The sequence below is a fragment of the Pseudochaenichthys georgianus genome, chromosome 3 (assembly GCF_902827115.2).
Source record: "Pseudochaenichthys georgianus chromosome 3, fPseGeo1.2, whole genome shotgun sequence".
Classification (NCBI taxonomy): Eukaryota; Metazoa; Chordata; class Actinopteri; order Perciformes; family Channichthyidae; genus Pseudochaenichthys; species Pseudochaenichthys georgianus.
In genome coordinates this window covers 7,243,016-7,256,686 of record NC_047505.1, presented here as the reverse complement: position 1 = coordinate 7,256,686, position 13,671 = coordinate 7,243,016, and the positions used below count along the sequence as shown (strand labels likewise).

At 41.1% G+C, this 13,671-nt stretch overlaps 1 protein-coding gene across 1 annotated transcript in view; it reads left to right on the top strand.

The window, feature by feature from the left end:
- The window catches only part of LOC117462269 (CD81 protein-like), a 36,123-nt gene extending 22,677 nt beyond the window's left edge, over positions 1-13,446 (top strand). The window contains exons 3-8 of the mRNA XM_034104422.2: positions 6,080-6,177; positions 6,567-6,641; positions 7,049-7,183; positions 7,791-7,880; positions 10,473-10,556; positions 10,846-13,446. Of these exons, the coding sequence (XP_033960313.1) occupies positions 6,080-6,177; positions 6,567-6,641; positions 7,049-7,183; positions 7,791-7,880; positions 10,473-10,556; positions 10,846-10,908 (545 nt within the window). The 3' untranslated portion in view covers positions 10,909-13,446. The remainder of the gene's footprint in view (positions 1-6,079; positions 6,178-6,566; positions 6,642-7,048; positions 7,184-7,790; positions 7,881-10,472; positions 10,557-10,845) is intronic.
- Positions 13,447-13,671: the final 225 nt, after the last annotated feature.

Genomic DNA, 13,671 nt, shown 5'->3' with positions numbered 1-13,671 from the left:
TGATATCAAACCATACACCAATACAAAATTCTTTTAAAAAAAGTGACTGTGTGTAAAAGAGCTGGTTGCAAAAAGACATCCGATTTTGTAGAAGTCTATGAGAAAATGTTCAAATTTCACACTTAATGTAGTAGTACCCTCTGTGAAAGTCTTCCTAATGAGTTTATGGTCTCAATATTTAGTTTTAAGTCTTTTTTTTACAACATGATGTTTATTTGATCAAATTTAGTGTAAAACAGAAAATAAAGCAGGGTATGACTTAGGGCATGGCTACCTTATGATTGTTACAACTTTGAACCCTCACTGTGTTTCAGTTCAGTCACAAAAATGAATTAGGGGTTAAGTTTTGATTGGCTAAAATTAAGTACGGTGTTCGGTCTCACTAAGCTATCCCTTTAGTTTCAAATAATTCGTAACTACAAATGAAGAAAGGCAATTGCCAAAAACCAAGATGGTGTCCGCCAAAATGGAAAACTTGAGGCTTCAAAACAGGGGTCAACATTAGGTGACGCCATGTACTATGTTCACTACTTATGTATGTATCATGGTAAATACCTATGGTAACTGCCCAGTTTGAGTTGATTTTAGAATACAAATTGAGAAATACATACAGTTCATGATTAAAGATCTACTATGTGATTATTAGGGATGTAATGATACCAAAAACTCACGGTACGATAATATCGGAATAAAAAGTCCACGGTACGATATTTATCGCGATATTGAAAAAAAATGTGAATCTTTTTTTTTTTTACTTGAATTTTTTTTTCTTTATTAGATAATAAATCTCATTTGTACAGCATTTTAGTAGGATAGTAGTATTTTAAAGTGTCAACAATATAATAATCAGACCCTGCAATAGAATAAATCAAGTTTCACTTTAGTTTTTGAAGTAACTCAACTCTAACTCACTCACTCACTCACTCACTCACTCACTCACTCACTCACTCACTCACTCAGCATCATCAAGGTTATCTTTTAGGAATATGAGCATGTCCACATTTGCAGGTAGAAGCTGGGATGTTTGGGCGTTTACAATATCCCCTGCTGTGGAAAAAACTCTTGCTTGGTAATTCATTTTACTATTATCTAAAATAAATCGCGGTCTATTTTGTCAGTCTCACGACGGTATTGAAACATTTATTTACCGCGATATTCGATATATATCGTTACATCCCTAGTGATTATAGGTTTTACAGTTGAAGTGCAGTCTGTACTGGTTCACTGTATTGAGTGCTTTAAAATGAAAACTACTAAATGGGTGTGGTTCGTGCGTGTTTCAGGCGAGAGCGCATTCTTCGACAGTTCCCCTGCCTAATATTTAACCCACATTTGCAAACCTTTGTAACTCTTAATGTTTTGGCGGAAAGTGGTTGATCCAAGCATAACAAAACATTTCTAGATCTTTGGCAGAGAGAGTTCTTTCGTATGATTCAAACCCCACTGCAGTCAGCATGTCGTTGTGTCCCTGAGACCCTTCACCCCAAAGTGCTCCTGTAGGGATTGTCCACAGTATTGAGTATGTAAGTCGCTTTGGATAAAAGCGTCTAACAAGTGACATGTGATGTGATGTATAGAAAGAACAACTGAGGCAAGAGGAGCCTCAGGAAGTTACTACTTGACTCACTTTCCTGCTCAGCAGAAACATGCATAGTCATTGACTTGCTAATGCCTTTGCTGTCACTGTCACAGTGAGTATTCCCAGAAGAGTTAACATGAAACCAACATGACACACCAAGGTATTTCTCACAGAGCATAGGGACTTTACACACAACCAGTGGTTTGCAGAGTCACAGGAGAATCCCCTCTTTACAGAGAGGCAGGCTTTTTTGGAATCTAATAGACTTGTCCAGGAAGGGATTGAAACCTGAAACGTGTCCAACTGGTCAATCTTTCAGAGTAGTGCTCCACATGTTTATCAGCTGCCTGCTGAGTAGGGGTGAGAGGCCTTCAGTATCTAATCTTCGGTTTTGATTTTTATTCTTTGGGTCATTATTCAAAATCAATTCTGGATTCAGTACAAAGGGGTTCCCTTTTTTCAGGATTTGCTCCAATCCGCAGTGCACCAGAAATGGGGATATGGCAAAGTATGGCAGCGGTAGTGTGTATTCGTCATTCAAAAGAGGCAACAACCGGAAGACAGACTGCGTGATATAAACAAACAACAAATAGCGTGTGCGTTCCATTTTAAAAATCAAAAACTTGTAGCAGATTACAACTTTTTATGCTCTGATTTTTATACTTCATAAAACAGTCATTCTGTGCAGCGTTGGCAGTCTGCTCTGCAGTGCTGACATGCCGTCTGTCTCACCGTGCCCTCAATGAAATTCCACCCTAAAGATATTTTCCACTGAAATCTGAAGATGATCGCAGTATTCACAATCATTTACCAAAATATAACAGGGGAATGGAAAAAGGCTTTCATTGTATAATAAACAATAGTCGGATGACTTCAACTAAATGTATCTGGATAAAATATGATAGATATTATAATATTAGCTCCATCACCTTCGGGAAACCCCACCTGAACTACATTGAGCAGATGAACAAACACAATAGGCGCATTCACACTGCGGTACTTTTCCCACAAAGGTTCATGTGAACTTAGTTCATGAGAACTCTTTAGTTCTCATGAACTAAGTACAGATCGCGTTCACACCGGAATAAGTCCCTGGGGGTGGATTAGGCAAATGAAGCCGCTGACGACACTTCTTCTTCTGCTTTGGGTTTACTGGCAGGCCGCAACCCACTTCACGGCGTGTACTGCCGCCCAAAGTCCCCGGCCGGAAGTCCCCGGTGTTGGGGAAGGCTTCAGTAGAAGCTGCTGGGACTCCCAGCAGCTTCTACTGAAGCCATCCGAGTAAATCGCCAGAACGCCGACACCTCCTCATCTCCACCGCTCCCATGTTTTATTTTGTGTTGCCATAAGTTAGTCTCTCTGCGTTTCTGCGCTGGGCTAATGCTAATGCTAATGCGAGGATAATAAAATGGCGGCTTCACAAAACTTTTTGGGAGTTTTACGGGGCGTGGTTTGCAATCCGCCCAGCCAATCAGGAATATAGCTCTTTTCTCACAAAAGAGCCGCTCGAAAGAAAAAAATTCGAGGGGGTAAAAAGGTTCGCATAAACTACTTTTAGTACCGGCTCTTTTTGGTGTGAACGCGATCATGAACTAAGTTCGCATGAACCTTTGTGGGAAAAGTACCACAGTGTGAATGCGCCTAATAGGCGAATTTCAAGAACATATTTACTTAATGTTTGTGCTCATTATAAAACACAAATAGTTGTGTCTTTATAAATATATATTCATATAGCTAAACATACTAATAGAGAAAGGAATAGAGATTTAAGTCATATATGTTATCATTTATATAGAGTTAATGACTTCTTGTTATGCTGTTGAACTGTCTGACAGGCACTTTTGATGAAGCATATTGACACCTTGAGTAGCATGAGTGTGGGAGGAATGAGTCCTTAAAGCCGGAAATGAGTTTAATCTTAATTTAAATCAATTTACCACATCCAGTTCCCTTTTCATGAATTCATTATTTTTAAAATAGGTTTTTGGTTAGATGCCTGAAATAAGGTCTGTAGTTAACACAATCTTAAGAGATGTGTCTAGAATGTTTTATTCTACGACATAAAAGACATCAGTAACCCCACTGGTGATTATCTGAAGCTTCTGTCATAAAAACAGCGGTTGCTCCAGAACTTATTTTCGGCAATACTCTCAAATCCCAGTGCTTTTAGTTTTAGGCCCCCTGGTGCCAACTTCCATTCGTCATACAAAAATACATCATCACTGCACCCCTCAATGGACACTTTAAATCTCATTCCACATTTTGGTAACGTTTCTATTAAATACTTGCGAGTAGACTGTTTTTTATTTATGTATGTATAGCCTTGAAATGTTGTCATCTCGAGTCACGTAATCCATTAGCTCCTCTTCGGACCATTCAATGCAGATGCAGCATGCCTGGTGAGAGAGCAAAATGGAAGAGGATCCATGAGAAGATTAGATCAAGACAGACAGGAAAAGACATTTAAGCAAATGGAATTATTAAGAGCATAATTTGGAACGGGGAAATGCATTAAATGGAAAGGACAGATGGGTGGTGGCAAGAGATGGAGAGATTGAGAAGGCTAACAGCATCGTGAAGGCAGGGATGGAGGGACTGTGTCGGGCTAAAGAGCCACAATATAGGAGATGGAGGGAGCACTTGGTCAGTCTCCAAGATATCGATTTACAAATTAGCCTTAGTGTGTGCGTGAGTGTCTCTGTGGCCAGAGGAGAGGTGGGGGATGGGGCATGTGAAGTACGGGAGCAGTTAGTGGTCCACAATCGAATTAAGGCCCCGTCCACACGGAGACGGAGGTCGATATAAAAAAAGTCTTCCGTCCACACGGAATCGGCACAAGAAACGTGTCCGTCCACACGAGACCGCTCGACCCGCTGGAGACGCTGTAGTACATATGCCGGGCCTGTAAGTGGCGCTGTATTTCCGCCACAAAATACACCAAAAGCAGCGAAGAAGACCCCGAGCATGGTTGCCAAACACAGAGAGCTGCACTCCCAGCCTCGCAGCAGAACAATAAGCACTATGCCGCAGCGCTCACTGGCATCAATATCAAGTACGCTGAAATATAATTTAGTGGGATACAATCAAGGCGGGATTGTGTTATTCATGGGGCCCCGCAGAGCTCAATATGAATTACATTAAATGATCATATGCAAAAAGTGTAATTTATATAAATGTTGAAATAATGATTTACTCAGCTAGTTATTATGTAAAACATTTTATAATTCTTTATAACAATCTTAGTTATAAAGGTAATGTTTTTGGTTTCGTTTGCTATTCTGGCAGCATGATTTTTAGTCAATAGAGGGCGGTGCAAGGGGGTTTGTTAAAATAAGTATGATTGTATAGAAGTCTATGAGAAAATCACCTTTTTTTCAGTTGTTTTAATACCTGAGTAAACATTTCCTGACGAGTTTCTGTTCTCAATTGCTGTTTCAAATATTTTCAATATAGTCTGCTGGTCATTTTGTAAACAGTATATTTTAAGGCGTGGCTACCTTGTAACTTTGCTTTATTCAGCACATAAACAACGCAGATTAGCAGTCGGCTTCTCAAATGTGTCGGCACTTCCAAAAGCACACGGTTCAAACCAGATGCAATCGCTACTGTAATAAATGACCTCACTCAAAATGAGACCCTCAATGTAGCTTTTTGTTGCAGTAAATTGGAAACTGTATGGAAACACACATTAAGCAATCTGAAACAAAGGATAGTGTTGAGCAGTCATTTATATTAATAGGACTAAAACCAAGAACCAAAACACATCAGCTAGACGGAGGCAGCCCCTGTTTTATGTCCGGAATGAAAAATAATTGAGCATTGTGGAGCAGGCGAGAAACAAGAAACAACTCCCTGTGGAAATGACTCGCTTTATTCTACTGGCATAGAAACAAGAGTTCGCCTTCTGCTGGCCATCAGGCGTCATTGCAGGCTGGCAGGAATTCACAGGAGGTGGTCAAAGCCACAGTGAAGCCTTCCTCTTTTTACATTCTTGTAATAGCTCTTTGCAATCACTTGTTTTTCTCTAAGAGGCAGAACGAGTGTCACGTATAACGGTATCCCTGCGGTCATCCTGCCTGCACCATCTTTTAAATGATCAACATCGAAATCACGCTTAAACTGAGCAATATAAAAAGAATCGAATGAATTCATCCTGATTAACACAAACAGATTTATGTCAGCAGGCCTAGCAACCTACATTGATAACAAAACATCCTATAAAGATTGATAAACAAAAGAAATCAATCATTAAAAAATGAGATTAAAAAAACTATCTCAAACAATTCTCACAAAATGGAAAACAAGACAAACTTAAAGAATTATTTAATTAATTCTCATATTAAATGAGATTTTAAAAATTAAAATCTTTTTTAACATTATTGTCTTTTAACCATCCTATGTTTTTTGTTTTTTTAAAGGTAAGTCTAATATATATAATTATACCTGTTAATGTATGGTTGTTGCCATGGATATGAATCATTCCTCTCTGTGTCTGTCCAGGTGTCCACATCCTGATTGCAGTGGGCGCAGTGATGATGGTGGTCGGCTTCCTCGGTTGCTATGGCGCCATCCAGGAGTCCCAGTGTCTGCTGGGAACGGTGAGTCACATATGAAGGTTTTAATTAGAGGCCCAAAAATAACCAAAACCAACTTCAAGCTGTGAAGATACTTTTCACACATTATTTCATGTTTTTTTTATTCTCATTTTCTATTGATACAAATGTTTTTTTCACAATAATCAAATAGTGCAATCCTGAAATTGTGAGTTTAATTTTTGAAGGAACGTGCACGAGTACACGCGTACGCACGTGTGCATTCACAATACTCACACTGCTCCACTGATTATCTGGGGTCATTGACTTGTTAGTAAACATGGATGTAAAGAACACTGGATTTGAAATACATGAAATCGTATTGTCTATTTAAAAAGTCAAAACCTTTGTTATCTGACTTGCTGAAGGAGTAATGAGATGATTCTGTCCTGCAGTTCTTCGCCTGCCTCATCATCCTGTTCGCCTGCGAGGTGGCAGCTGGAATCTGGGGCTTCATGAACAAAGACACTGTAAGACGGGAGGTTCAAATGTGCATGCTCAAATACAGTTCAATTGCAGGTGTATAAAGAAAGAGTTAAATATCATGAAACAAATTACTAAGTTATTCTGGTTTATTAGTATTGCAAATGTCCACTCTGTGGGACGAATAAAGGTGTTCTGATTTAGGCCTGAATTGCCAGGTTAAAGGTAGAAAAACATCGTAAAACTAATAATATCACTGAAGAACTTCGGTGAAATGATTCTTAAAACATGTTCTTAGTATGTAGCACGGCATGGATCCTACTGTGTGTCCTTTAGTGTCGATTAATCCTTCAAACGAATTAGCGACTTTCCTGAAATCAGCTCAAAGTGAATTGACTGATTTCAGGGACACATGGTTTAAAGTTCCAGGCTGACCTCTTTGTTTCTGTCTTAGGTTGCCACGGAGATGATCAGCTTCTACGACTCTGCGTATGACAAGGCCGTATCCTTCCCAGGGTTACCAGGAACAGAGAAGGACAACAAGGAGAAGGACGCCGTCACCGCTGTGCTCCGGGTCTTCCACGAGACGGTAAGAACAAAACAAAATGACTCGAAGATACACAGGATGTACTTTGACAAAAGACGTCTTCATTTCATTTTAGGCTTTACAATCAGGGCTTTGGCAGAGTATGCATTTCAATGGGACCTCTTAGTTTACCTAATACTAAAACACACTTCTCCTGTGCACTCGTCCTTCCGCGCAGTGATTCAGTCGGTAGGTTTAGTTTCTGTAGAAGGAAAATATATGCTGAAATAATATTTGAAATTCTTTTCTACGTCCTATATCTCCCACTCACACCAGAACAATCTAGATTTACAAATAGAACTACTTCAAAAATAAATATGAATTGACTATTTTGGGGTGAACTGTGCCTTTTTTTGAGTTCCTAAGCGGGGGAAGCTGATTTGTGTAACTATTCTTTTTCTAAATTGTTATTTCAAATGTTTTCTTTTGTAAGGATATAATGAAGTCTCCTAGATAATGTAGAAATATAGATTTCTGATACGTAAATTAAGACTTTCTCTCGCCGTGTTTGAAGTTGGACCAGATCATAAAAGGAAACTAAATGCAGGTTAATAATAGGAAATCTGCGGAGAAGTGTAAAGAACTTACTGTGTGTGTCTCTGTGTTTCAGCTGAACTGCTGTGGTAAAAGCCAGATGACGTCTTTCCTCACAGAAAGCGTGGGCCTGACTAACCTCTGCTCCGCCAATGGAACCCCAGTTGTAAGTGCCTCTGCCCTGCCTGCACACTGTCTAAGGCCCCTTTCTGTTGTGTTCACATTGTAGCTGGCACTTCAAGTAGGCTTGATTTCAGATCAAATATTCAAAAGGTTACACCCACCAAGTCAACATCTAGCATTATTCAGAAGCTTTGTGCAATACCACTTCATCACAGAATAATGTGTCTTGACCTTAAATTCAGATTTTCTCTGAAATATTTGGAATGCTTAAAGAGGCCCTCTTATGCTTTGTTTGGGATTTCCCTTAGTAGTGGTTTGTGTGCATGTCAATGGTCTGCAAAGGCTCAAATCGCTGTGTTCCCTTCAGAGGGAGTTTCTCTCCCACAACAATTTAAAGGCGCTCATGATTCAAATAAAGGCTATTTGTGGATCAAACTGGGTAGTTGATTTAAAATATGCTAATTTACAGACCTCTCTTTCTCAGTGTAAATCAATGACACCAAGGCTGCGTCTCAGGTCGGTTAGATGGATTCCTTGCGTCCCTCACTTGCGTCGTTTCCCTGCGACTAGTCCCTCCCACCAGGGAAGCAAGGAGAGACGCAAGGAAACCACGAGAAGCTGGGAAATGAGTTTTAAGAGCAATGGGACGTCGTTTCCTCCGGAGCGTCACGTGAAGCGTCCGTTTGTGATGACGCCGCACAGCTGATCGTCTGACAGCAGCCAGATCAGTGCATGCGCTGCATCGTCCAATCAGTGAGCGATACACAGTAAGGGGGCGGGGCGAGTGTCTGAGGGTTTCACCGCAGGATGGTCTGGTAGTTCCTCGATTATCGCTCCTCGACCCTCGGTCCTCCGGCACAAATAAGACCACTGGGACGCTACTCGAGATGGCGCAGACAAATCAACTTCCGGTGATGGAGAGACCGAGGAGCGAGGAAATGAAAAATAAGAGAAGTGAAACGCACCCAAAGTATTTTTGGTCCCAATCACATCACTTGACCGACACAGAAGTTGTAGTTCCCCCGTTTGGCTATATCTGTATTCACACTGTGTGCTGCACCCCGGGTTAGCCTGACTTCTTGGCAGCACATGCACATTACTGGAATGACCAAAGTCTGACGGCCCGTCTGCACTACAGGCATCAAAAAATCTTGAAGCTGGGCGTGTCTGAGGCTTGGCGATTTCTCGTGACCAACAACCAATCAGGAATCTCCCGCCCGCCCCCGACATACAAAACAATAGCAATGTTAAAACGAAGTAAACTGCATATAAACTCCCCAAACAGGCGAAAACCTACCAGTTCCACCCACTGCCTCTGCCTCCTCCCTCCATGCCTGGTTCCTCCGGTTTGTATCCCGGTAAATAGTTCTGGTCGTAAAGAACCGGGTGATTTGCTACCGTAATTTCTCCTTTGGAATATGAGGAAATGAACTGCGGTCTGGCTCTCCCAGCTTGCACGCGGTTTGATTGGCTAGCGCTTGTACTGGCGGGATTTGCATAAACGGGATTTGATTGGCTGATGCCAGCTTCGAAAGCATCGGGAGCATCAAAAGTTGAACATTGCTCAACTTTTGATGCTCACGATGCTTGCAAAGCCATGCTCCGCTCCCCACAATGCAGTTCGGCGAAGATTCAAAATCTTCTAAGTCACCCCATTCAAGTGAATGGGCGAAGCGTTGAAAGCATCTTTCGATGCCTGTAGTGTAGACGGGCTGGAGCCGAGCCTCCCAGGATGCCAGCATTGTTGTGTGTTCCGTTTTCTGGGCTATTTAGCCAATAACCTTTTTAAAGGAGCAGGGGATTTATTTTGGTGCATTTTCTTTAATAAAGTCAAATTGCTGAAACAGTAATAGTCTGATGACAGGGCTGAAGTCACTGACATCCGTGCTTTAAAGTGGCCACGCCCTCTCAAAGCATGGACTTGCCTGGATTTCCGCTTCTGAATAAAAAAAAAAGAACAAATGAACCAAAACATTTCAAACCAAAAAGCAGAATCTGTAATACTGCAAGTAATAGACCTTTTTTAGAAATGTAACCTTTATATGATGATATAGTTTTGTATTTTACTATGAGGGAATACAGGTTCTTTTTTCCGTATTCTGATTACGTAATCCTGCTACATGCAATCCGTTCCTCCCCAAGCCTGCACTCCGCACGTGTCCATCTGTGTGGCAGACGATCTGATGTCTGAGGAGCCTCCATACTGTGTGTCGCTCTGCCGCCCTCTAATGTCTCCCTGTGCTCACACACTTTGCTGCCTTCATTCAAAGCACATTGTGACGGTTCAAGACAATAGAATTAACGACAGCTGTCAGTAATGAGAAGCCCGCCTCGGTTTCAAATTGATCAGGAATTACAAGTTGTAAATGTGGCTCAGTTGGCATTTTACATTCTGTAATGTCCGGTGTGTGATTGGACCGATTGGGAGCAACAGTTACTGAAGGGGCGTGGCTTAGTGACCGCTCTATTGCCCATGTGAGCAACTTCCGTATGACCTCATCCTATCATGAGCTTGAGCCAGACGCTGAACAAAGCCCTGAACTGATCGAGTGCGGAGCTGAGCAATAGTATTTAAATACTCTTCTACTGCAGGTCTGATCAGACCTTAATGGCATGTTGATGGTTTCCTCTGCAGGGCTGCCACCAGAGGATCGATGAGCTGTTCACAGTTAAGATCGGCATGATCGGCATCGCCGCCCTGGCGGTCGCAGTTATCATGGTGAGAACAGGAAGCTGCACATCACACCTCAACACGTTATATAACATATTGTACTGATGCCTGAATGTATCGAAGAGAAGACAGAAGACATTGTCAAACATTCAAGTTTAGATTCACAAGATTATCTCATTCGAGGACACAGACACCAATTGGGATAAGCACCCTTTTAATGAACATTATGTTCAAATAAAAGGCCTGTATTATACAATAATATTTAAACTATTGAATATATTAGCATATTTCAAACATTCAATCTAACCACTGCTCGTGTTTGTGCTGGTCCTCCCAGATCTTCGAGATGATCTTCAGCATGGTGTTGTGCTGCGGGATCCGCAACAGCCCGGTGTATTAAAGCGAGGGGCCGACAGCCCGCTGGAGGACGGAGGACCCCCGCGTTTCCGCCTCGCTCTTTCCCTTTTTCTCTTATAAGCAGGAAACGTCACGTATTATATTGCTTGCTGGATTTAGTCCGCTCTTTGAGAAGACAGCGTAACACATTGAGCATTTGATTACACTGTCTGACTGACCCGTGCTCCCCTAACTGATATGTAGATATTATATCACACCAGTCCTGGTGCATTCATACTTTAGTGATGCATTAGTTGTTTACTGCTTCCTCGCGTATGAACATGCTCTTATATTCTTGGTTTTATGGATGTTTTTTCACTGTTTTATGTATAAACTGTATATAAATATATATATTAACAGTGCTTTATGACTGCCTCAGCATGGAAATTGTATTACAGCAGATCCTTCTCTGTATTCTTCCTGCACTCTGCTTGTTTGTCTCGCTCTAGACTGAACCAGATGATGGTGTGTGCAGAAACTGACTAAAGAAGGAATTCTCAGTTAACCTTGTAAGCTGGAACCAAAGTCAAAGTGACCCGATGTCTGTCGTGTTGGACTGTGGAGTGTTTTGCCTTTGGCTGTCTGTCGCTCATCATGTGTCCACACTGTCTGAATGCTAAGTTGTATAAAACATTTATGGAAGGGTAATACAACTGTATCAAATGAAATCAAGTAATGTACGTTCAAACCACACTCTGGCTTGTTTGGCCGGCAGGCTGATAAATCCTCACCTGCATCTCAAGTGTGGTGAAAAGGTTTCATATGAATATCATGATATCATTTGTATAATATGCTTCGCAGGCAGGAACATGTCACCAGGCTTTTTCTGCTCTGAGAAGTCATTAGTTCACCTTTAGGAATTAGTTTGATGCAAGTGGATACAATTATTACAAATGATACATTTAAAAGGTTTTATACAACTATGCACTTATTTGTGAAGGCAACGTGCTTAATGTTATAATCATCTCTCCCAAATCAGAGGAATTACATTGAAATATGACCCATCACATTTCAACTCAAATCTAGTTGGTGGAAATATCTGGTTGAGTCTGGACTCATGTGAGCTGCTGTGTCATAGTACTATCTCTCCAGCTACTACCCGTATCATCACCATCAATCAAGCTGTGAAATATGGAGGCCCATTCCTGCCAGCAAAGAAAAAAAAAAAAAAAGTCAACCAGCCGAGACTCCGGGTATTTAACCTGAAAAGATGAGTAGTTCCAGCTTCACTGTTACTTTGTTATTAATCCCTTACCAAGAAGTATTCAACTATCATGTCGTAACGTCAGTCTAACAAAGTGATTTCACGGCTGATGGATTGGCTGTTTGCTGTTTACAGTGGTAATATGTGTACTATAGGGCGGCTCACTGACATTGAAGGCATTTTGGATGTTTTTAGTGTTGTTGTATGAGAAGTCAGTGGAGGGTGTTTGGCAGACGCCCAGTTTGAATAGAAAAAAGTTACAGTATAGAAGCTAAGCTATCTACTACTGTGGAGCTGCGAAACATTTGTTATCCTCTTAGAATAAAGGCCTACCTATTCAAATCAATATAAGTTTGGCTATATTTATCTTGACCTTGCCTGGAGATGGCCCATTCCAACAGGAAACACCAGACTCCACTGATAAAAACGGTTATTTTGGCCTTCAGAACATGGGAGTTTCTTAATTCCGTAGTTTCTGTTATTGCGTGACTTTGGTACGTTTATTACACCAAAGTCACCCAATAACACCATCTAACTAACTGATGCAGTTTTTGTCAATGGAGTCTGGTGGCTGAATACAGCGTACAGTTAAATTGATATTGACTTTTTCAGTTGGGCCTCCATTTTAGAGCTTCTCAAAACATGGGGGGTGCCAACCACCATCCACTGGAAGTAGGATAAGAACCTCATATCATGATCAGCCAATCACATGCTGTTTCTTTGGTGCAGCAGAGTATGCAGCTGGATACTGTTCTGTCCTGAGGTCTATTCCCACTAGCTCCTGCTGCCGCTGACACTAACACACACCTGCACACATCCATCACACACTCACATTAACTGAGTCATCTTCTGTAACCTTCCATATTATCACAGCTTTCCTCAACCAAGTAAAACCTTGTTAACATCTCATACTTAAAACCAAGAAACAGTAAAGTGTCTTGTAATATTTACAGCTCTGACGTATTAATGAAATCATGAAGGCTGTAGAAAGACAATGTATGCCTTTTCTTCTTCTTCTTCTTCTTCTTCTTCTTCTTGTATTGTGATATCAGTGTTTGGTACGTTGTCAAAGGAGTCTGCGCAGAGAGGGGGAGATTCTGTGCCAGTGGTGAATAGTGACCTTCAATAGTTTCTCCCCAGAAGTCATTGGAAACCATGACAACAGCCACCAGTCCAGTATGCTCAAGACTTTGTCAGGACCTGCTGTCCATGTTGCTGCCTTTTTAAAACAGGAAGTGACTCTCAGGATCCTCTGCCACTGAAATCTCAACCCCTCTCTCTTGTAGACTTTGGTTTGCCCAAATATAAAGGGATTAAATGTATTTTACAAATAAACAATCAGGTTGTCTTGTCTTTTTGGGGGGAATTCCTCCTATACAAAATGGGAACTACCACAACAATTACAGGGATGGAAACATATGATTATTATTATGTATTTATTTCAACAAGGACCATGCATACAATACATTAATCTCAGAAAAGAGAAGAGATGAATGATGCCAGATTTACATCTGCAGTCGGAACCTAAAGGATATCTGACCTTTTTCTAACTGAACACTTTGA